The sequence below is a fragment of the Eumetopias jubatus genome, unplaced genomic scaffold (genome assembly GCF_037043125.1).
Source record: "Eumetopias jubatus isolate StellerSeaLion01/CBP00866 unplaced genomic scaffold, mEumJub1_p1.0 scaffold_17, whole genome shotgun sequence".
Lineage (NCBI taxonomy): Eukaryota > Metazoa > Chordata > Mammalia > Carnivora > Otariidae > Eumetopias > Eumetopias jubatus.
In genome coordinates this window covers 6,562,648-6,585,542 of record NW_028274823.1, presented here as the reverse complement: position 1 = coordinate 6,585,542, position 22,895 = coordinate 6,562,648, and the positions used below count along the sequence as shown (strand labels likewise).

General features: G+C 41.7%; 1 protein-coding gene across 1 annotated transcript in view; it reads right to left on the bottom strand.

Annotated features, from left to right (window-relative positions):
- ADAM12 (ADAM metallopeptidase domain 12) overlaps positions 1-22,895 on the bottom strand; it is a 351,251-nt gene that overhangs the window by 244,025 nt on the left and 84,331 nt on the right. Inside the window, exon 3 of the mRNA XM_088020108.1 lies at positions 17,703-17,776. Within this exon, the coding sequence (XP_087876234.1) occupies positions 17,703-17,776 (74 nt within the window). The remainder of the gene's footprint in view (positions 1-17,702; positions 17,777-22,895) is intronic.

Below are 22,895 nucleotides of genomic sequence, written 5' to 3'. Positions count from 1 at the left end.
CTGCATATGTGCTCCCACAAAGGATTCTCCCGCCCTTGAGAGCAGCCAACTAACTCTACAATGTGCCTGTAAAATGCAATGACACCCAACGGTCAACCTCCACAGACAGACCAGGAAGGACAGACGCGAGACAACACTGTCCTCAAGCCAGGATGCCAGTTACGCTCACTCCAGTCTTCCCACCAAAACCTCCTGAGTGAGAAACCCCGGAACACCCTCATCCTCTGCAGCTCCGGGGTCAAGATGGGCCACTCAAATGGAGATGGTCTCTTCACAGCCCAGAGGAAGCTGGAGCTGCACTGATGTTAGCAAAGTAATGCTTTCTGAACCAAATAAAACTTAGAAGCAAGGGCTTCTTTAGGCACACGAGAATCCCTTACTTTCTCCAAGTTTCTCAGGCACGGGCAGAAGTGGTAACGTACTTCTATGCTGCATTAAAAAAAAAATTTTACTGACTCTTTAAATAAAACTCTATGCACAATAGTAAAAGAAAAATGGGGAAATACGACCTGTCATTAGGAATTACATCTCGTGTAAAACACCAGAACCGCTTCACAAAATAACTTTCATCCATCAACTGTGGAGGTGGTCAGGGAAATACAACTGTCCTCATTTTATAGAGGTGAGAACAAAGATAAAAATATATAAATGCACAGGTCAGAATAAAAAAGAATCAGTCCCTCCAAGGATTCAGGAAAAGACTCAGCTGAGCAAATGATGCCGGACATTTATAAGCAGGAGATTCTTTAACCAGAAGTCATGAATTTCTGGGCAAAGGGAAGTGTCCTTTCGAGTACCGTGCCTGAGACGGCTAGGAAGCGAGGTATCTGTCATATTTGCTCAAGATAAAGGCACTCCCAGAGAGAAAATGTCTTCTCAATTTTCACAATAAGGAGATACCAGAAGGATCTTTGTTCATGTATCTATATAAACAGCTTATAGAGATATCTACACATACTGTAGAAAGAGTCAACTGTTCACTTACAACATTTGTTAGTTTGGTTACATACTGAAGATGTATTACATTAGCTAATTGATTAATATTGCTTTTTCCCATTCTCACATCTCACAAAACACTTATTTGAAATCTTTGTCCTCGTTGGAGTCTGAGTCACTTCACAGTTTTCTAGACTTGGCGTCTCCACCTGCATCTGAATAGTTCAAGATTCAGCAACTGTCCCCTAACCACTTCTTAAACTCCTCAACCTCAGCGGCCACGGTCTCCATGCTGGATGAGCGCCACCGGCTCGCACGCGAGCCTCGGGCATGTCCCTCGGGGCCTCCGATGCCTGCTCTGGACACCCTCCACGTCACTCTCTGTACAGCAATCAGGCTGTCATTTTTTAAGACACAAATTTCACTGTGCCGCTTCCCACAGCGTGCAGGACAGAGCCCCAAACCCATCCAAGGCTTGGTGGCTGTCCTCTCTGTGGGTCCTCAGCTGGCGAGGTCAGCCTCCAAGCCTCCGCCCAGCTCTCTGCCAGCGCTGCCACGCCACCAGCTCCCGCCCTGCTGCCCCTGTGAGCTGCCTGCTGCCGCCGCAGCCTTCCCACCCCCGCACCCGGCTCCTCCCGCAGGTGACCTGGCAGAGGCCCACTCCTGCCTCCCTCTCGTTCACGCTCTCTTAGGCGCGTCCAATGCTTATAACCATAGAATTCATTGTTTGTAGCCTCCCCTCTTTGTCATCTCACTGCCCCACTTGGCTGCAAGTTTTTGGGGGGCAGGACACCGTCTCCTCCCTCCCACACTGTACCCCAGTGTTTGCACCGTGCTTACTGTATGGTAGCAGGTCAGAGAAAGTGAATGAGTAATAGCAGCACCAGTTAACATTTCAGGGACACTTATTATGCCTTAGGGTCTACACTAACCCCATTCATGGCTTATTGATTTAATTCTAAAAACAACAGGAGAGTCTTGATGATCCCCATTTTGCAGACACCAAGCCAAGGCTTTGAGAGGTTAATTCCTAAATTCACACGCCTCAGCCTGGGCTTCATCAGGATGATCACATCCCAGCCTGATGCTTCCAATTTATCTAGTTAAATAAATAACCTTCTTGGATATCTGAGCAAATGTGACACAGAAGAAAAATACTTTTAAAAAAGCTCGCAGAAAATCTAAGAGGACAAATCAAGCTCTGGAGAGTCAAATAATAAGTTTATAAAATGAGCTGAAACCTACTGGCTCCAAAAACCCTGTTGTGAAGAGTTTTGTAAAGTTTGTTTATTGAAAGAGGTATCACATGCTTTCCTTAATAACAAAAGCAGCAAGTCACTCGTGTTTTTTTGTTGTTGTTCACTTAAAAGTTCTCAGGCACATGATCTGGTCTGAAATAGCTAAATATTTCACTATGGAAAATGCAATTCTAATACTTGTATTTTACACGTAAGTGTGACATCCTGATTTCTTCTGTTCTCCATTGCAATGGCCCTGAGTGCTCACTGGGCACTGTCTACACAGGGGGTGGGGGGCGGGAGGGGGAAGGCACCTCTTCCCCAGCCTCTGTGGGAATAGAGCCACCCTCTGAGGAGTAAGCCAGTACAACTGACCCAGCTGGCGGACATCTACCCATAGGAAAGGCTTTGAAATCATCATAGTGCAGCTTGGTGGGCCAAACACATAATACTGAATATTTTTTTTAAAAAGTAAACTGAGGGATATAGAGCCGACCCATTAGCAGTGGCAGAAAGTGGGGACACCCCACTGTGAGGGGTCCCTGTAAGAACACAGAAATAAAGGAAATAGACATTTACTCTGCAGGTTAAACTAGTCACATTGATGAAAAACAGAGGCATTTTGGTGGACACTGCAGTCCCCTTTACACAACGCGCTGCCTCCGGGGTCTGGAACTGGAAGGTGAGGCTGGAGACCTTGGAGGCTTGGCTGAAATCGCAGGCCAGTGGGAGTCCGATGGGCATGACCACTGTGGCCCGAGGAGCAGCTGGGCCTAGAGGGCTTCTCCCCACGGAAGGCGGAAGTGGGATGTCAATGAAACAGACAAGGAGGAAGGGGGTTCATCCAACACGGCTGCAGAGAGAAAAACATGGGGTGTGGAGCCCACTAAGTTTCTGTCCCCTAGAACGGGGCCCGCTGTGGGCAGGAATGGTTCGTTGACGCCCTTCTGCCTGCACTGAGTAAAGCTCATACACTGAGCATTGTTGTAGGCCTAAACTGGGAAAAACTCAATCCACGCAACTGTAGGAGGTATTATCCCCATTTTATCGATGAGGTGCCTCAGGCCTGGAGAAATTCAGTGTTGGACTAGCATCCCACAAAGTGTAGGGACTGTGGGATCTCCAATCTGATCTTCCAGTAAATTCTGGATTCGCTGTCCGTCACCAGTGAGTTCGGTCATTGAGGTTCAGACCTCTGAATAATTTCTGGATGTGCAATTTCTGGATGACCTCCCGGAGGTGACTGCCCTGCCTTTGAGGCCAGCTGCCACCCCAGGTGACCAGGTGACACCCGAGTCCCACCATCTACAGTGGCACAGCAGATCTGCCACACGCGCATTGTCCCCACGCAGCTCTCCAGATCTGTCCCTGGGAAAGCGGGACAGATGGCCGGCAGCCAGCGCTCCAAGCTGCCTGCTGAGCCCTCTGTACTCGCAGGCAAACCTGGATGCAAATTTGCATTTGAAAAGTTGATTTCTGTTCCTGCCTGAGATTCTCATAAATCAAAAATGGTCAGTGTTTACAGCAGAGTCCAAAGGGAGAGCTGCTGGGAGATCCCCAAACACTTAAAAATTCTATATGGGAACCAAGAAAACTTCATCTGAAGACAGAAGACTGGAAGAACTAACAGGCCCGCTTTTCATCTGCTTCTCATTTAGAAAAACTGGACTACTGGGGAAAAGGGTAACAATAAAAATTGGAAGCAAAAAAAAAAAAAAAAAAAAACTTTAAATGCAAGCAGATAACCCATTCTGAAACACGTAGAGGTTGATCCAATCTTACCCTTTCCTGAAGGGCAGTTAATTGTTGGGATAACCTGTCAGGCTGTGGGGAGGTGACACGGAAATCTGACAGAGGGCTGGTGATCATGGCCACAGTGCCCATGGGAAGAGCTGTCATTCAAAACACGGACCATCAGGCTTAGGACAGATTGAGTCTCTGTGACAGAGCTGTGGCAGGAACAATATTTGCCTCTGTCAGGCCACCCCAAAGGCGGAGGAAGACCGTCCACAGATCGCTCTGGTAAATACATAATTGTGTAACATGTCATGTGTATTTAGTTATATATTTATAGATAGATACACATGTGCGTACACACATATATACACAAAGGTACTGGTGAGTTTAAAGCAAATAGGTTATACTTAGAAAAAGGCAAAAAAAAATTATTTGGAGAAGATGACAGGGCAAAGATGGAAGGAGGAAGAACAGTATGTCATTTACCTAATTTTCCCTGTACCTTAATCAGAAATCTTGATTTATCAATACCCCTTAGTGAGTATTTGTTTTAAATCAATTCAGATAAACCTGTCGGTTGCTATTCTATAAAACGGGGCTGGGTTTAAGCACTGCAAAGAATAGGGACCCCGTAGGACTTCTCTCCATATCCCAACCCCCGGGACAGTGTCTGAAACACAGTCCGTCGAGTGGATGCCTGGATGAACAAACAGGAACGAAGGAGCAGAATGCATGACATGGAAATCAGGTACTTTAATATCAAAATACGAGAAATAAAAATGGCAAGACATACCTCAGATTAAAAGTTATTTTCTCCGTTAATAAAAAGGATCATCAACAAAGACCGATGAGGCTTTTAATTAATGGAGTATTTTTTAATACTCCACTTAGAAAATTTTGAAGGAACCGACATTCAAATCTTACCTTCTAAGGAGCCCTAATTTCTGTGTTTAAATCATAACCTGTAGATGATTTTCAGGGCATAAATCAAGTTTGCACTACTGTAGAATTTTTTTGCTAAGTCACTGAAAATATAGCCTGAACTAATAGGTTTTCGTAAACAGAGCATGTTTGTTACTAGTTCAACCTAACAAAATGAACAATTGAGAACTATAACGACTGATATTTATGTAATATTATAACTATATAATACATTAGGAGATATATTTCTCTCTGTTCATGTCAGTATAGAAATTTAATGACAAATATAGTCTGAGAAGTTCCACTCTTTATATAATATTTGTATTTGTATTTCCACTTATAGGAATACCATGCCAATGATTATTAAAAAAATGATGTCGATTCACTGAAACATTTATCCAGTTCCTGGCACTGGCAACAAAAGGTGCTCCCTTTCCTTAAACTCATTCCAGTGACAGTGTCCTCTGCAAATCAATCAGGATTCCTATCGAAGGATGTCAGAGGGAAAGAAGGAAACACACAATGGGGTTCAAAAGGATTAGTACAATCACTCTTTGTGGACAAAAAAAACTGTGTTAGGTTTTGCCACGAAAAACACAGTGTTTTATTTTTGTGACCTACAGTGTATATATATAAAAGAATGTGAAAAAACAAACACTCATGCACCCATCACTGGGTTTAAGAAATAGAACATAACTAGCATCCTGAAGGCATCTCAGAGCATTTCCTTCTGTCACCATGTTTGTTTTAAAAATTATTTTCAAAGACTTGAAGGGGATTAAGGCGATGGTCATGTATCATTGTGTCATGAAGGCTCTCCAGCTTTTTAAAAAATTCTTTACTTCAATTCAATTTAGTTAACATACACTGTATTATTAGTTACTGGGGTAGAATTTAGTGGTTCATCAGGTGCATATCACACCCAGTGCTCGTTCCATCACGTGCCCCTCACCCAGGGACCCCATCCCCCTAACCCCCCTCCCCTCCAGCAACCCTCAGTTTGTTTCCCACAGTTAAGAGTCTCTTATGGTTTGTCTCCCTCTGTTTCCATTTTATTTTATTTTCCCTCCCTTCCCCTATGTTCCTCTGTTTTGTTTCCTAAGTTCTTTATATCAGTGAGATCATATAATTGTCTTTCTCTGACTATTTCACTTAGCATAATACTCTCTAGTTCCATCCATGTCATTGCAAATGGCAAGATTTCGTTCTTTTGGATGGCTGAGTAATATTCCATTGTATATATAACCACATCTTCTTTGTCCATTCGTCTGTTGATGGACATCTGGGCTCTTTCCATAGTTTGGCTGTTGTGGACATTGCTGCTATAAACACTGGGGTGCAAAAGCAAAAATTAACTACTGGGACTTCATCAAGGCTCTCCAACTTCTAACAAAAATGCCATCTATGCTTCAGGCTAAGAGTTGATGCTTCCTGCTGTGACTCTCTCCCATGAGTGGTATTCCATGCTTGCTTTATTGTGTTGGCCACGAGCTTCCCCTGAGCACACACATCTCCCTTAGCTACACAATCTCACATATTTAAATCTCCCAACAGAATAGAATTCTTAAGTCTCCAGGGAGCAGAGCTCCGAGCCACATGGAAGGAGTTACTCACTCAGGGTTTCCTGGTTCACCAAAATACAGCTAAATATGAAATCTTGGCTCTCACAGGAATTGCCTAATTGGTCTCGATGCTTAAATACAATATGTTATACGTGATCCCTCATCTAGTATTGTAAGTACAATTCCTCCCAGTATGACCAGTTCAAGAATTCCTCTGGGACAAGTAAGAATGTATTCTAATTCAGGAAATTACTGAGGCCATACATCTTAGAGGGGAAATGTGCCCCTTGACAACCATCCAACCCAGTTCCTATGTTGATAAGCCATTGTTTTCTTTTTTTCTTTAATTTGGAAAATATCTTGTTTTTAAATTTATTAATTGAAGTGCAGGTGCTATATATTAATTTCAAGTGTACAGCACAGTGATTCAACAATTATACACATTATGAAATGCTAGCCACAATAAATATATTACAATAGAACCAACTGTATTCCCTACACTGTATTTTTTTTATCCCTGTGACTTATTTAGTTTACAACTATAAGTCTGTACGTCTTTATCCCCTTCATTCATTTTTAGATTACAAATGAGAAAAATCAGGACTAGAGAGGTTAATTAATTTGCTGAAAGTCACAAAAGTTACAAATACCAGAAATTTCATGTTTCCTCCTTCTTGATCCAATGCTTCACCCCTATGCTACGCTAAACCTCTTTGCTCTTGGGGGGAAAAAAGAGCAATGACTGGCATACATCATACTTCCCTAAATGGCCACCTTCATGACTTCTATCAATATGAATTAAAATTGTTGTTCTGAAAATAGAATAAAATATAGAAGCATTAGTTGGTTGGTGGTGGGGATATTCTATAGATCTGGAGGAAAACCATTAATTTATGTGTCTTTTTTAGCAAACTTGAATCATTTCTGGGATATGATAGAGCATAAACGAATTAATTAAATTAATAATATATGACCATCTGCATCAACATTACATTTTGGTTCTACATGCAAAAGTTACTTTGAAAAAGCATCAGTTTTGAATAAATAACTTTCTAAACAAAAAGATTTGTGTAATGCCTATGCAGGTAATTGATGGTCCGATGTGAAAATACAGACTTTTGAATGAAGAAGTATTTATAGAGCATAAGAAGTAATGTAATCAAGTCATAAGCATGACCGTATTTGGTATACAATAACAAACATGACCCAAAATTTAAGTGCATTTTAAACATAGTTGTTAAATTGTGGGGATAGTACTTTTAGTAAGTCTTTAATGTCATTTTATGTATATATATATATGAAATTTTTTATATATATATGTTTCTCCACTTAACCAACCTCCTAATATTCTATATTTTATCAATATACAATACCACCAGGACTTTATTAAAAATGTTAATAGTTCTTTACTTTGTGAAAACCACATATAAAAACCATGCCCCACAACTCCTAAGGGAACTTCTGTGGCATTGAGATTTGTCACCTTGGTGTTGCTTGGTTACTAATACAGCGCAGAAGGAAGATCCACTGGAGTCTGTCAGATTTTTAAAGAAAACCAAGAAACTGATCAACAAAACCCTCTAGGCCAGTTAAGATCGAAGAGGCAGCCTTAGAAGTGCTGTGAAAATAACGTTATGCATAAATAAATTGTCTCTCATAATAATTCTCCTGCTGTTGAGGTTGCTCTTATATCGTCTATCTGCCCACGTGTTTTTCATAAGGAAGAAAATCTTTAAAAAATAAAGAAATTCTGTTCTCCACTTATGTTAAGCCCACTTCAACCCACAGTGAAATCCACCAGCACACTGAAAGAAGTGACTATTTCATAACATTTTTAGATAAATGCCCTTGTATTTTTGTCAGGTGTGCTTGCACAAGTATGGCTAAGCCCAGCGTCTTTTCGGGCTGCGGGTCTTTGAAGAATTTACTGCCGCTTTCCTTTAGTCTGACTAAGTCTGCTTATCAGTGAAACACTTGCCTTAACTTGCCATTGTCATTGGCATGGAAACAGCCCTTGAGGGACACGTGATGTCTGGACTCCAATTCAGAGCCCCGGTTCTCATGCCCGCAAGGCTGGGATCAATTCCTGCTTTCCTATTCTGACCCCTGAGTGTCTGCTTCCAGGTGGGAATGCAGGGACATGTTTGCTTTTAAAAGAACAAGAAAATCAGGGTCTCTATGGAGAGGTTTCAGAGCCGGGCTTACATCCTGTGCTCTAACAGCTGCGCAGGGACAGGCTCTGACACACCTCTGCATCCCCACGGAACCTGTCGTGAACGTGGGTGCTCAACAGGGGACCGTGGAGTGAAGGCCCAAGTGTGAGGTGCTAAATTTGAGGAATACAGTAGCCACCAATAGGCAAAGCAGAGCAATGATTAGAAGTGTTCCTGCTTTTTCTCAAATTTCAGGGTAACCAGCAGCTGATGAGGGAAAGTTCTTCTCTGCAGAGGAATTCCAGCTAAACAATGCAGAAGGGATGACAGAATTAGAACTGCACCACCGTGCAAGACCCAAAGAAAGAAGTGATCCAAACAGTCATTGTTAATGGCCACTGACCCTGGCAGGTTCAGGCTCACATGGTGTTTTATGACAGAAGCCTCAGGATGATCCTTGAACCCAGTGATCAGTCCAACATCACAAAACTCCCAATGTGATATAAGAGGACACAGCATCATCTGTGATGTAGGCCTACCAAAAAACCAGAACCTGCATCTGCTCAAGCCTATAGATCTAACTACTGGTTAACAGAAAAAACAGGGGCCAGAGGAATGGGCTAGATAACCCTGTGGGGATGCAATCAGCAAACTAGCATATGAAAAATTCTATTGGCAGCAAAACCTGGTTTCATCCACAGGGATTGCAAAATTTCAAAGGCAAGAATTAAAACGAGAGACCATTAAAAAAAGGCTTAGCTGTAGCAACCAAATGTAACGTGGGGAGCTGTGTTTATACACGGCTTCAAACAACCTAACCGCCAAAAAGTGTTTCAAGCTTTCTGGAGAGTTAGTCTTACATCTTACCAGATCAATGAAGAGTCATGATGTCCCACAAACAGAAGCACTATGGCCTTTCTGTCAAGGATGAGACAACTGGAAAACGGCAAGGGACTTGCCATATATACACCAGCCTGCTCAGCATCCGTATGTCACCACAGGGAAGGGGCAGTCAGATCATGGCCGCGATGACAACACCCCGCTTGCCCCCCAGGCACTGGAGACCACCTGCACATAACTGGGACAACCCATTATTTTCCATTTATGATGCAGTGTTCTGGGGAGGAGCCCTGAGGATGCGCAGGATTTTCATCAGAAAATCATAAACCCAAGGCACAAGAAGTGAAGGATTGGAGGTGACGTAATTAGACTTGGAAATCCACTTCCATATCAAAGACCTTGTCAAACCCTTTAAACTTTAAAGAAGTCCATTCAAGGACACCATACTCTCAAACTGGAATGCAGAGGGGCACTGTTTTGGAAAGGCTGATCTTAACCAGTTAAGGCACTTTAAAGTTAAGTCAGGTTGGGGAACAAAAAACTCTAAAAATGGTGTTCTGACCTTTTCCAATGTCTTTATGACTTCAAAGCCTGAAATGAGGAGGGAAGCTCGAGGGAACATAGTTCTTATTTAGCAAACAAAATTTAACCCAATTAGAAAGAACTTAAATGTTAAGAGACTTTAACTGCATTTGGAAGGGGTTTGGTCTAGTCAGAAGATGGCCGAAGTCCATCAACTGTATGAGCCTACAGTCACACTCAGAGAATTTTCAACTGTCCTTCCCTACTTCATCAAAGTGCTGAGGTGACCCCTCTGATACAGCCCAATGCCCTAAAGTAGAGGATAGAGCTGACCATGCTGCAGAAATCAGACAACCTGAAAGGTCACTTCCTGTAGGAAAGGCCATTCCCACGGGCAATGCATTAGCTAAGACAGAAACCCTGAACTAGAAGGATCTGGTGGGCTGGCATTTCCCTGCCAGTCCCAACAACATCCAGCACAACTTTCTGCCATAATGGAAATGTTTATATAGCCATAGGTGGTAATAAGCATGTGAACTATTACTAGTGTAACAAAGTAACTGAAGTTTTTATTTAACGTAAATAGCTTCATGTGGCCAGTTATGAATATAACTCCTTGTGGAATGTGTCAAAAATACAATCCTCAGGCCTTATAACTGGAGATTCTGGTTCAATAGAGAGACACGGGGCTAGGTATCTGCCTTTGGAACAAGCTCCTCGGGTGATCCTGGTGCTGGTGGTCCCGAAATAATGCACCAGGCTTGAAGGAGGACAGGAGTCTCTGTATGCACTCCCAGCAGAGGGAGCACCCATTACATGGAAACAAGACAGACTACGGAAAGACGTGGAATAGGGCCTAGAGCAAGCCTGGAGGCCACAGTCTCACCCTACTGTGTTCCCACCCAGACACCACATGAAACACCGACATTGCCTTGGGTTGTGACAGCTATCTAGACATTCTCAGGGTCAAGGCCGGGGCCTCGCGATGTCCCATCCCACCACAGGCTGGTGCTCTTCAGCTCATAGCCCCCAGCCACTGCTATACTTAGGCAAAATACCCACAGATCCCAAAGAAATGTCATGCCCAGTCCCACATGATAACCTTCCACAGGTCCCCTTCTGAGTGGATTCTGTTAGGCCCAAAAGTTGACCCTCCTGCAAGGCTCTGAGGACCATGCCCACTACAATCTATGTCTTGGTGTCCCCAACCCTTGCTCAAAGGGCAAGTTCTTGGTCCTTTGTTAGGGTTTTTCTATTCTGATCAAAGATCATCAATCTTCTAGCATTTCATGTATAAGAATGATCCTTTCCATTACCCCACACATTCAACGCTCATCAGTTTCTGCCCGTTCCCCTCCCCCCCCCCCCAACCATCTCTCATCTATTCCTTTCTGTGGATTCTCCATTGCTTGGGGCCATTACTAGCTCTTCCCTGTTCACCAGCGATAGCCTCTTATCCCACCCACTCTTCACCACCGCCAATCTCATCTTCACATGTAGCCAGAATGTTATTTTAAAAACTAAATTTTATCATGTCATTGCCCTGCTTACAGGTCTTGCTCCCACTGGGTACCGTGGTCCCTATGAGAAAATACTTAGGTCCTTACCATGGAGCATGAGGTCCCGTATGGGCTGGCTTCCACTTCTCTCCTACTACCCCCCTCTTGCCCACTAGCACACCGACTTTCTTAGTGTTTGAAACACTTCAAAGCTCCTTCCCCCTCCCAGGACTCTTATGCCTGCTCCTCCTTCTCTGGGAAACCTCTACCCTCTGCCCTTCTTTAACTGGCTCTCTCTGATTCATGGGTGGCTCAAAAGCTTTGTCACACAGCTTCCTTTCCTGGGCCAGACTGGGTCTCATACTTGTCTTCCTCAGCTCTTAGCCCCACTGTCTTTTATTATAGTTTTGCGATGGCCCGTTTAGCACTGAAGTCCTTGACTGACCTCCAAGAGGACAAGGACTTGACCTTGTTTTCTGTATCTCCAGTGCCAACCACAAGTATCTGCTATTAAATAAATATGTGTGAACAAATGACTAAGTGAATAAAGACTAAAGAATTATTACTAATCATTTGAATTAATAAAGATTTGTGGATCGTGGAAGGGAAGCTGAGAGACAAAACCATGGACTAGAGTAGAATTTCGGAGATGTGGTTTTGTCCTTGCTAGTTCAGTCAATAATTAGAACCACTTGATGGATTACAGCTGGAGGGTCTAACAGGCAGGCTGGACTTCCTCTGCAAGAGTAGAAATGAAAAAAAACTAGCACTCTATACACAAAAACTTAAAAATTTTTAATCCCTGAAGATGTCAATATTGTGAAATTAAGACTATTACAGCAACAGGAACCCAAAGGCTTAGCTAATCCTTTCCGGCTCTTGTCAGAATTGGGCTCTTTGGCCATCTTCAAGACTCATGGGCAAAGATTAGGCATAATCTGATCTCCGCTAATTTAGGAAGTTTGAAACAGGACATAGTTTCAGGGAAGCCAAGGGTACACTTAGGTGAAATAACACATATCACTGGGTCCACAGGACTAGGGCCCTGAGTCATTCAAATCTGATTATCAAAAACAACAGCAGCTCTGATCTTTCAGCACTCACGATACACAGACTTTTATTCCTTCTTGCAAACGAGAAAACAGAGAATGTAAGCAGCTTATTGTTGGAAGCAAAGCTGGGTTTCGAAGCCTTGTTTCTTGATTCCAAACCCTGTGTCTTTTCCCGAAGTTTTCTCCTTGAATAATTAGTGTCTTACACCACCCAAGACAGACCTTCAACCTCCTGGTGACTCACTTCTGGCTTGGTCCAGCCTGTCCACGTTCCTTCATTCACTCATATGGTAAGTGCTCATCGAGTCACTGAGTGCCTACCACCAGCCAGACCCCATGGAAGTGGGTGGAGGGCAAGTTGAGACCCTGGCCCTGGCCTTAAGGACATCTCTGGTTGGTGGGAGAGGGAAGGGCAGTCCAACGGTGGGAATGAGAACTGTGGCAAGCACCTCTCCAAAACCATGTGTGGAGCAGCACAGGGGGAGGGTTCTGGATACAGCCCAACAAGGTCACTGCACAGCAGGACAACAGCCGCTCCGCTTTAGGGCCATGGGCACCCAGGCACACACGCTGGTGGCAGTCACCTTAGCAGCCACACTGCCTCAGGGGCTCACGTTGAGTTTGTGGGTCCCATTCATGAGAACTACGAGGAAATATCCTTCTGAACCTACAACGTTTATTTTCTGTTAACCCAAGCATAGGACTTTACATTTATCCCCATTAAATCCCATCTTGTTAGTTTTGGCCCACTGATCCAGACTGCTGATATCTCTATAATCCAGACCCTGCAATGCAGAGCAGTTACCGCCTCCAGCTTTGCATTGCCAAGAAGTGTGATCGATGCACCTTTTATGTCTTCATAAGGATGGCTCTGGAAATTGTGGGCTGTGCCAAGGCCTTGTACACAACCCTAGGACCACTGACTGCATCTCAATCCAGCTGTCCAGCACAGTTTGGGTCAACACGAACAATCGATTCATAGCCTCTGGGTAGTTATTTGGACACCTACTAACCAATCCAAAGGATCTCTGCACCAGCTACATTTCTCCCTCCCACATCATGACACTCTGAGAGATGTCGTCATATAAACACCTTCCCAGATATTTACACCCATGTCCGACCAACTTAAAATGTCCTTTCTGCTACTGTCTGAGTGAATATTAATTAGGTTTGCCCCTTCGGAGATGTCTGGAGTTATTCCAGACGGAATTAAAGCCAATGCTAGAGTTCTTCCAGCGCAGAGACCCGGCAAAAATAAATTCAGCAGGCCATGGACTTACCCCGGCACCTGCCTTCTGTCAGTGAAGGGCCAAGGCTTAAAAACAGAAAGCTCGGTAGGTTTGAGAGATGCGGGGAGTGTGATCTACTGCCTTCACTTCTAATTATCCTAAACTGGAAAAACGGATGTCTAAGCTGGCCAGCCTGTCTAATAAAGCATTTTGATCAAAGATGCAGTTGCACAGAGCACCTGTTTGAGGGATGGCCTGAGAGCCCACAGGGACCCAGGAGAGTTATGGAAGTCATAAAGCAGTCCCTGCAGTTCCGTAGGCAGACAGCAGCACTGTAAAAAATGCTTCTCCAGGGAAGCTTTGAGACTCTTTAAACATTCAATTATGGCTATACAAACACAGATTTTAAGTGAACAGCATCCGATCTTTGCACAAATTAGGGATGCTAGGAGGCAAATAGAAGAGATTCCCTGAAACAACTATTTAATACCAATTCCATCCCATTTCATGAAGAATTGGTGTATGTGATAAGTTTCTGAGCAGGGTTAATTAGGTGACCCTCTTTTAGTATTAGCTTTGGATTATGGCTCTTATGATTGAAGGAACTGAGGCTACATTTATTTTGGTTATGATTTCCAAGCAGGTTTTTAATTAAAACAGATTTATGGATATTTAAAGACCCAGTATTCAATGGGCAGAGCTTCTTAGCCCTTTGAAAGTTGCTGGAGGTCCTTCTAAAACACATTTCCTTTTTATTAATAATAAATACTCCAATATCCTTCTTTTCAACCATTTTTAAGTTTTTACGGATTTCTTTTTCCTTCAGCGTAAAAAGTTTTCTTAATTTTAATAGTAATATTTTCTTTTATTATGTTATGTTAGTCACCATACGGTACATCATTAGTTTTTGATAGTAATGTTTTCTTGCTGTAAAACATGAATGAAGTAAATGTCTTCCATAATCTTACTAGTCAGAGATACATGCACAGGTGTATAATTTTAAAATCAAAACTGAATACCGTGTAAAATACTATCTAACATGCTGTTTACATCGATTACATCATGAATGCTTTTTACAACAATGAAGATCCCCATTATTGCCTTTAATTGCTAACATAGAGCTCTATTTTGTGGCTAAGTCATAATTTAATCAGTCTCGTATTGATTTAGGTAAAATATTCTACAGTGAACATCCCTGAACACAGGGCTGATTCGCAGCCTATAGGCACGATGCAGGGCACTTACAGGTTGGCCTGTAAGTTCTGGTTGGCCAGGCTCTCTACCGTGCTGGTTAAATATTCACATTTATCTTGCTTGAACATTTGACTTCTTAGAGCTTAATTTGGATAAATTCTCTAATTGGATCTATTGGGCCAAAGGCTATAAGAATTAAAAATTCTACTTTCTACTGGACAATGGATTATATTTTGTGTCCGGCAGCATCAAGAGCTGGAAGCATACAAGCATTTTACTCTACCCATAAAAGTACAGATTTTTGGTATTCACGGTCTCAAAGGTGAAGTTCATATGAAACAGGTAATTTTTTTTCAACAAAATATTATGCTGAAGTATTTGGGGGGAATGCAACATTAAAATAGTAATATTGGCATGTTCTAATTATGAAAATGTTATTTTTAGCAGGGCAGAATCTCTACAACTGGCATAAGTAGTATAATTAAAATAAAGCCACAGAATGTCATAGGATCATATCAAACACTCTCCATATAATTTCTAACATGTAGGTTGACAGTGAGGTTGGGAAGAGACATACAAATCAAGAAGAGATAGTTTTATGTTTTCAACTTTTTTAATTTTGAGAGTATTTTGTGAAAGGCCCAGAATTAGAAGTGAGCAAATTAAGGAAGCTTTTTCAATGATCTTTTATACAAATTAGCCATTGTCAAATAGTCACTGTGTATTATACTACCTGCCTTAGTAGACAGGAAACCATTTTCAAAAAGAACCACGAATGAGGCTATTGAGTCAGTTCAGGGACTCAGAGAACCAGAAGGGTGCCAAGAGCTGTATTTCTATATGGAAAAGCATGTCCATTATAAAGCTAAATGAAGCAAGTTACCAAATTGCGCACAGACCACAACATCCACTAGGAAGACAAAACAAGCAAAGCTTATTTATAAGGGAAACATGTCTTTGGACAATCACTAAAATATTCATCAGGGCTGTGTTTGGTAACAGAAGTATTTTCTTTTGGCCCTTTGATCTTTTGTTCCCCTACAATTTTCTGCATTGGACATGTATTCCTTTTAGAGTAAAAACAAATAGATCAAGGTTTTTATTAAGTTGCTTTCTGTCCCTCTACCTGCCGTCCTACCACCATCCACAGGTCTGGAGTTGGCACCACTCCCGGTGTTCACCACATCCCCCAACACTTGGACGAAAGGAGCGGTTGCCCAAATCCAGCAGCAATCCTAAAACCCCATAAAGGCCATGCATCTCCACCAGGAGCCCTATTCTCTTTTGAGCTTTCAGGGAATACCCGTTCCTGGTGTTCCAGGTATACCAGGAATAACAGTTTCAGCTGTTGAGATATTTCAAAACCACATACAAACAGCAATTTACAAAAATTAAAATGTCCCACCATATTCTCACATGAAAAAAGAAAAAGTGCGTGAACATATTTACTTGGCTAAGAGAGACATATCAAAGGCAACAGAGAGGTTTCTGTTCAGCTCCCTGTTCATTCAAGACACGTGCCCGAACCTCTACTTTAAGACCATCAAGTCATGAGGAAGGCTAAAAACATCATTTATTGCTTACACACGCTTTTAATCCATTTAATGGTAAGGAGTAAACATACCAGATATATTAAAAGGCAGGTTGCTATCCTATTTTACCTATATTCATGTTAAGCATATTTATTTTTTTTAAATGTATGTATTTACATGGATCTGTTTTTTTAAATTGCTGTTGGCCATGGTATTAGATATGGGATGGGAACGGGAGAACTGGCCATGGCGATCCCATTGATCCGACGTGCCTGTGACCCTCAGATCAAAGCACTGATACCGTAAGTGATCTGATCTGTTCACATGGAGACAGAATCAGATCTCGTGACACCCGTCTCTGGCAGAGCTCAGCCCAGTGAAGCCCTCTTATCTACATGATCATGTCAGCAAAAAGTCTGCATTTCACTGATGGTGAGGAATAGGCACCAGTGGTTCTGAAGATAGAAACTTCTAGAAGTTTTACCTATCTAGAGGATAGAAACTCCTTTTTCGAATCAAGCAGGACATGGTTAATTTCATTTACATCTTTAAATACAGATTACTTATTATGAGCACGCAGATCTTTCCTGGTACTAGTCAAATAGAATAGCATGGCGTCCTCCAGATCTAAGGAACCCAGCAGGCTGCCAGGGCATAAAGGATGACAAGAACAGAGCTTGTGTTAACTTATGCCTTGAAGCAGACAGTTTTCTACTGGGAAGTCATACAAAATACGTAATAATATCCATCTGCTCCAGGAAAAAAAAATAATAATACCATTTTTGGAAATGTAGATAGTTTTGCAAAAAAAGGTCAAATTTTTAAATAAAAAGATAAAATAAATACTTTGTGCCACTGGAGACAAGCTCTGAAAGATAAATAAACCCTTGGTATTTCTCAGGGAAAAAATAGAGGTTCTATTCATTTGAAGCTATTTCTCCTTATATAAGCCAGGAATTGTGAAAAGTCAACTAATTATGGAACGCTATTACTTGAACAGAAGATGCTTAAATTCTATCCTTGACAAATCAGGCTCTGAAAAAGAGAAACATCAGAACTATGAGAAAAACCTGCTGATTTACAAAGCTTTTTTTTTAGAGTGATAAAATTCTTCATTTTTCCACTTCATTTTTTCAAGTTAATTCCAGCCTCAGATCCAAATTGGGATTATGAATCCGCGCATTTCATTCTGTTTCTCTAAATGCCAACGTAAATTACACAGCACTTTGAACCCACAGCTCCTAACTTTCTCCCATGGCACAGTACACAAGAATTAACGTGACTTACTCATTTCTTTCCAGATGTACGATCAGTTCTTTGCTTTCCAGTTGCATTCGAAAATTCAACACTTCTGGATGATTCTGAAAGATAAATACGAGAAATCAGCTGAAACACATTTCACGTTGACTTGCCAACATTTGAATGTTCTGAATGCATATTCAACAGAGGGAGAGAAAAACACATTTTCTTCTTGGGACCATTCTGAGATATCCCAAGTAGAGGCGACCAGGTGAACCAGGATCAGAGTCTGGAGGATGCACCACCCTCTGGGATGACATGAATGTGGCCTGGACCCCTTTCCTTTGGCCACATACCCTTGAGATCCTTCTTGACTACCCCCACCTCCCACAGTGAATTCCTCCCTCAGTTTCCCTGTCTCCATAAATAGCACCTTCACTTCCCCAGCTGCTCACATCAGAAATGTGAAGTCCTGCCCCAAACTTTCTCCCTCTCCAACTCCTCTTAATCCACGAAAAGGTCTTGCAGGGCTGCTCTCCAAAACACAGCTCCTGTTACGTCTTAAACCCCTCCACCTCTCATTGGGATTACCGCAATGCCCTCATAACCTGGGTCCCTCCATATCTACCTTTGCTTTCCTCCCATTCATTCTCCAATGGCAGCAGAAGCTTTATCTTCAAAAACACCTCCTCATCAACCCAACTCCGATTCTAATGAGCCTGCTGCACTGGTGTCCCACGATAAGATGCCACCTCTTTAATGCACCCACCACTGCCCGTATGGCTCTCGTCCTCACTCACACGGGCCTCACCGGCGGCTCAAACACAACGAGCTCCTCTGTAGTGCTGATCTTTGCATGCTGTTCCTTCTGCCTGGAATGCTTTCCCTCCAGGTCCTGCACTCAGTACCAGCTTTAACGTCAGTAAGTCAAGGAAACCTCACCTTGCTCCTCAGTCTCATCACGTGCCCCTCTTCCCAGGCAGGCTTTCTTCCAGTCTCCCATCCTTTCCCTCCTTGTGGAAGGAAGAACTTCTGGTGTTAAGAGGCACTATCATAACTCCAGAGTTCGAGGGAGTTTTCTTATAACATAGCATTTCATCTATGCTATGGATCAACTAACTACATGTTACTATGTTATAAGAGAAGAGGGAGTATAAGCTCCAACATCCAACATTAGTTCAAATGAAACAAATTTAAACAAAAACCCTAACAACAGAAGGTCACATGAGTTTTGGGAAAAGGTTAAAACGTGCATGCACTCGTACAATGGGACTGGGACAGCATCAGTGCTGCCCTTTGCACATCTGGGTAGTTTCTGATGTTGAATATGGTAGCCATTAGCCACATATGAATTTACATTTAAGTTAATTGAAATAAAATGTAAAAATCAGTTTATCAGTCTCACTGGACACATTTCAGACTCAATAGCAAGATGTGGCTAGTCGCAGCCCCCACTGGACAGAGCAGAGCGACAACGTTCCTATCTTCACAGAAAGTTCAGACATTTCCATCTTCATTGAGCATCTCTGAGTCAATAATAAAGATCTAAAATTTGCAGGGCACCTGGGTGGCTCAGTTGGTTGAGTGTCTCCCTTCGGCTCAGGTCATGATCCCGGGGTCCTGGGACTGAGCTCTGCATCGGGCTCCCTGTTTGTGCGGAGCCTGCTTCTCCCTCTCCTTCCCATTCATGCTCTTTCTCTCTCTCTCTATCTCAAATAAATAAATAAAATCTTTAAAAAAAAAAAAGACCTAAAATTTGCATCATCCAATTGCTGCCTGAGTAATAGACTATTTTAAATATTGGTGCCTTCAGGGGATATAATTAGGTGCAAACCCAAGTGGTTTTTTAAGTGCACATTAAGAAAGCTCTTCTCAATTTTAATTGATGAGTGATATTTTTAAAGGAGTTACTTAAGCTTGAGAGTTAAACTGGTAAATTTCCATATAAATGAAATGCTTATCTATATTTTCTGATTTTAAACAGATCTTGTTTTATATAGACTCATTCTAGCAAATGATGACACAAACATCCAGAATCTTGTAAAAGCCACACACTGTAATTGACATATTTTGACACTATCTGATGCTTATAAGAATTTTATGGGTTTCTGAGTGCTGAACTTTTAAAATTAATATTACTCTTCCCGTCCTATGCAACATTAAACACACATTATGTCTTTAAATTTTAATATAGCGCGTAAAAGTGCTTATAAGTTGTGGATTTGCTTTTGAGTCTGTCACAGGGACTTTTGCCTAAATTACCTATATTTTCTGACATTGAGATTTAATTACAAATACGCATAGGATGTTCTCTCCATGGCTTGCAACTTGTACTTATTAATGATTTCTTAGAAAAATGGGATTATTAAGTTTACAATAAAACATTAGAACAAAAATATGTCTCAATATTTTGTCAAGATGTGCCCAATATATGTATATGTATGTATATTTGAATTTTTATATGTGTATGTGTAAATAACTTACTTTAATTACAAATTGTCTTTGCCTAAGATATTGAAACCTGTATCACATTTTAAAGATGAATCCTGACAATATTATATTTGTGAATAAAAAAATATTTGCAGTACCCCTCCCCCCACCTCCGCGTTTAGCTAGTTTAAACATTACCATTTGTACTAATTCCACAGGAAGTCCCGTCCCTACAGGACCTGTTATAACATTCCAATGTCAACATCTTTCAAATGAATACATTTTTCCCTAGGGAGGCAAAAAAGATTTTATCTGTATATTTTAGTTGGGATTTAATGGTACAGGAGAAATCAATGGGAAAAAGAACAGAGAGCTATTTTCATTCAAAACCACTAATCGCATTAGATTGCTCGGTTTAAAAGCATGTATCCATTCCATTTTCTTTTGATTCTTATACAGTGAAGATAATGAACTAGTGCTGGTTACATACAGCATTCCTTTTCTTAAAAATGATATATTGATTACCTTAATGGAACCGTGTCTTTTATTGAATGCTTAAAGAACTGCATTTGCTGAATCAATTCAATGCTAATCAATAGGCCAGCAATGTTTTGGCATCATAATTCCATTTTTTTAATTGGCAAAAGCATACCCAAAAAAGGGTATACAAAATGTATCACTACAATTTTATTTTTAGTTTTTTAAAAGATTTATTTATTTATTTATTACTGGGGGGAGGGGCAAAGGGAGAAAGAGAGCATCTCAAACAAACTCTTCACTGAACACGGAGCCCAACAATGTAGGGCTCAATCTCATGACCCTGAGATTATGACCTGAGCTAAAATCAAAAGTTGGATGCTTAACTGACTGAGCCACCCAGGCGCCCCACTACAATTTTAAAAATAATAATTATTAGCGTACCTACCACTCAGCTGAAAAATAAAAATATTACCAGAATCTTAGAAGCCCCTTGTATTAGTTTCCTAAGGCTGCCATAACCAAATACCACAGGCTGGGTAGCTTAACCAATAGAAATTTATTTTTGCATACTTCTGGAAGCTAGAAGTCCAAGATCAAGGTGTCAGCAGGGTTGGTTTCTTCTGACGCCCCTCCTCTTGTAAATTCCTCATGGAAACTATGTGGGCAGGCTCCCCCAGATGGTGTGCTCAGACAGTTCTGCAAAGTAAGGCTCCAGCCAGGACCCCACCGCCCATCTCCCGGACCCTCAATTGCCCTGCCCTCCCTCTGAGATCAACCACAGGGCATCTGTCTAGCACATTCTACTTAACTCGAAGTATGAACAGATGATTAAAAGTGATTTATTAATTAGCTAGGGTTTCTTCCACGTTGTGTTGCCTTTCTTTAATCTGTGCAATTGGGAGCTCCCCCAAACTTGAATTTAAATTATTTCACCCATGGTGGCTACAAAATATCTCTAGTCAATACATGTAACTTTTCATGGATGCAGGGATGCCTCCGACTGCTTCTTCTCTGATGGATGAAATGATACACAGCATCATCTCCTTGGTGTTTCCATGTCCTTAAAAAAACAGCCAATTTTCGGCAACTTAGAAAAGATCTGAACCAGATCATGAAGTTGAAATAAGGTGGCCGTGAGCCACCAGAAGGAAGGGAATTACAGGAAAGAAAATACAATGTAGGGTAAGTAGCCGAGTCCACTCCCATCCTGGCTTCTCCATTACCCTTTCAAAGATGATGGTCAGTTCTGACCCATACTCACTCGTCTCAACTGTTGACACTGGAAGCTCAGAGGGATCTAATTTTTCAAGCAGAACAACAATATTAAAATACTGCATTTGAGGGACTCTGAAATAATGAGATCCCTTTCCAGCACTAAATAAATGCTTCAGACTACAGCCTTGGCATTCATGGGGCACAAGGGAGTCATTTATTGCTATGAATATTTAGAGGCAATCTTGATTACCACTTTAATATTAGTGGGCTAGTTCCAGAGGGGGGAAGATATGCACACCGTAGAATTGAGAGAGGGCAAAATTGAATTAACTGTAGGATAGCACAGGAAGGAGTGAAGGCATTGCAGTATCATAATGGGGTGTCCCTGGCTCGGGGCCTTTTACTTATTATATAAATGATGATAATGTTTATTCAGGAGTCATCGATCATTTTTGTTCTGATGGAAACTGACCTTAGCAAACACCTTGTTAAAAGATGCAGAAGGGCATATATTAATCTCAGGTAAAAACTGCTTTTGAAATATAGGTAATGTGATTTTTAAAGTTTCTGTGGGTTAAAATGTTGGATTATTTTTAGTACAGACTCTCCTTAAGGTACATGTGTGACATGACGGGTTTACAGATTTTCAGCCTGCTTCTCCCTTCCCACAACAAAACTCACCACCTCACTGCCACTGGCATGGCGTGATGCTCGTAGTTCAAGTTCTGTATCCTGTGGCTGCTAGGGTGATCACTAATGCTTAAATTTGCAGCAGACATTTTTGATTTTCATTTTAGATAACCGTAGCTATAGCCCAAACATCTTAAAATGCTTACTGATTCACTGAAATGTTGCCAGTCACCCACTGTGCCTCTGTATGCCAAGGGTTCGTAGTCCCCTGTGCACTGTGCTCTCTGGCTGAGGATAATGGCTGATTCTGAAGCAGGCACGGTCATCTGCCCCCTCCTGGAGCTCACTGCTGGTTTGTAAGAAGACAGTGACAACATGACTTAACAGGAAGCAATCTGGAAAACACTACAGTGCAGATTTCTCAAACTTAACACATCTAAAATTCATTTCTTATTTTACGGCCCCTCCATCCATTCCAAAGAGGAA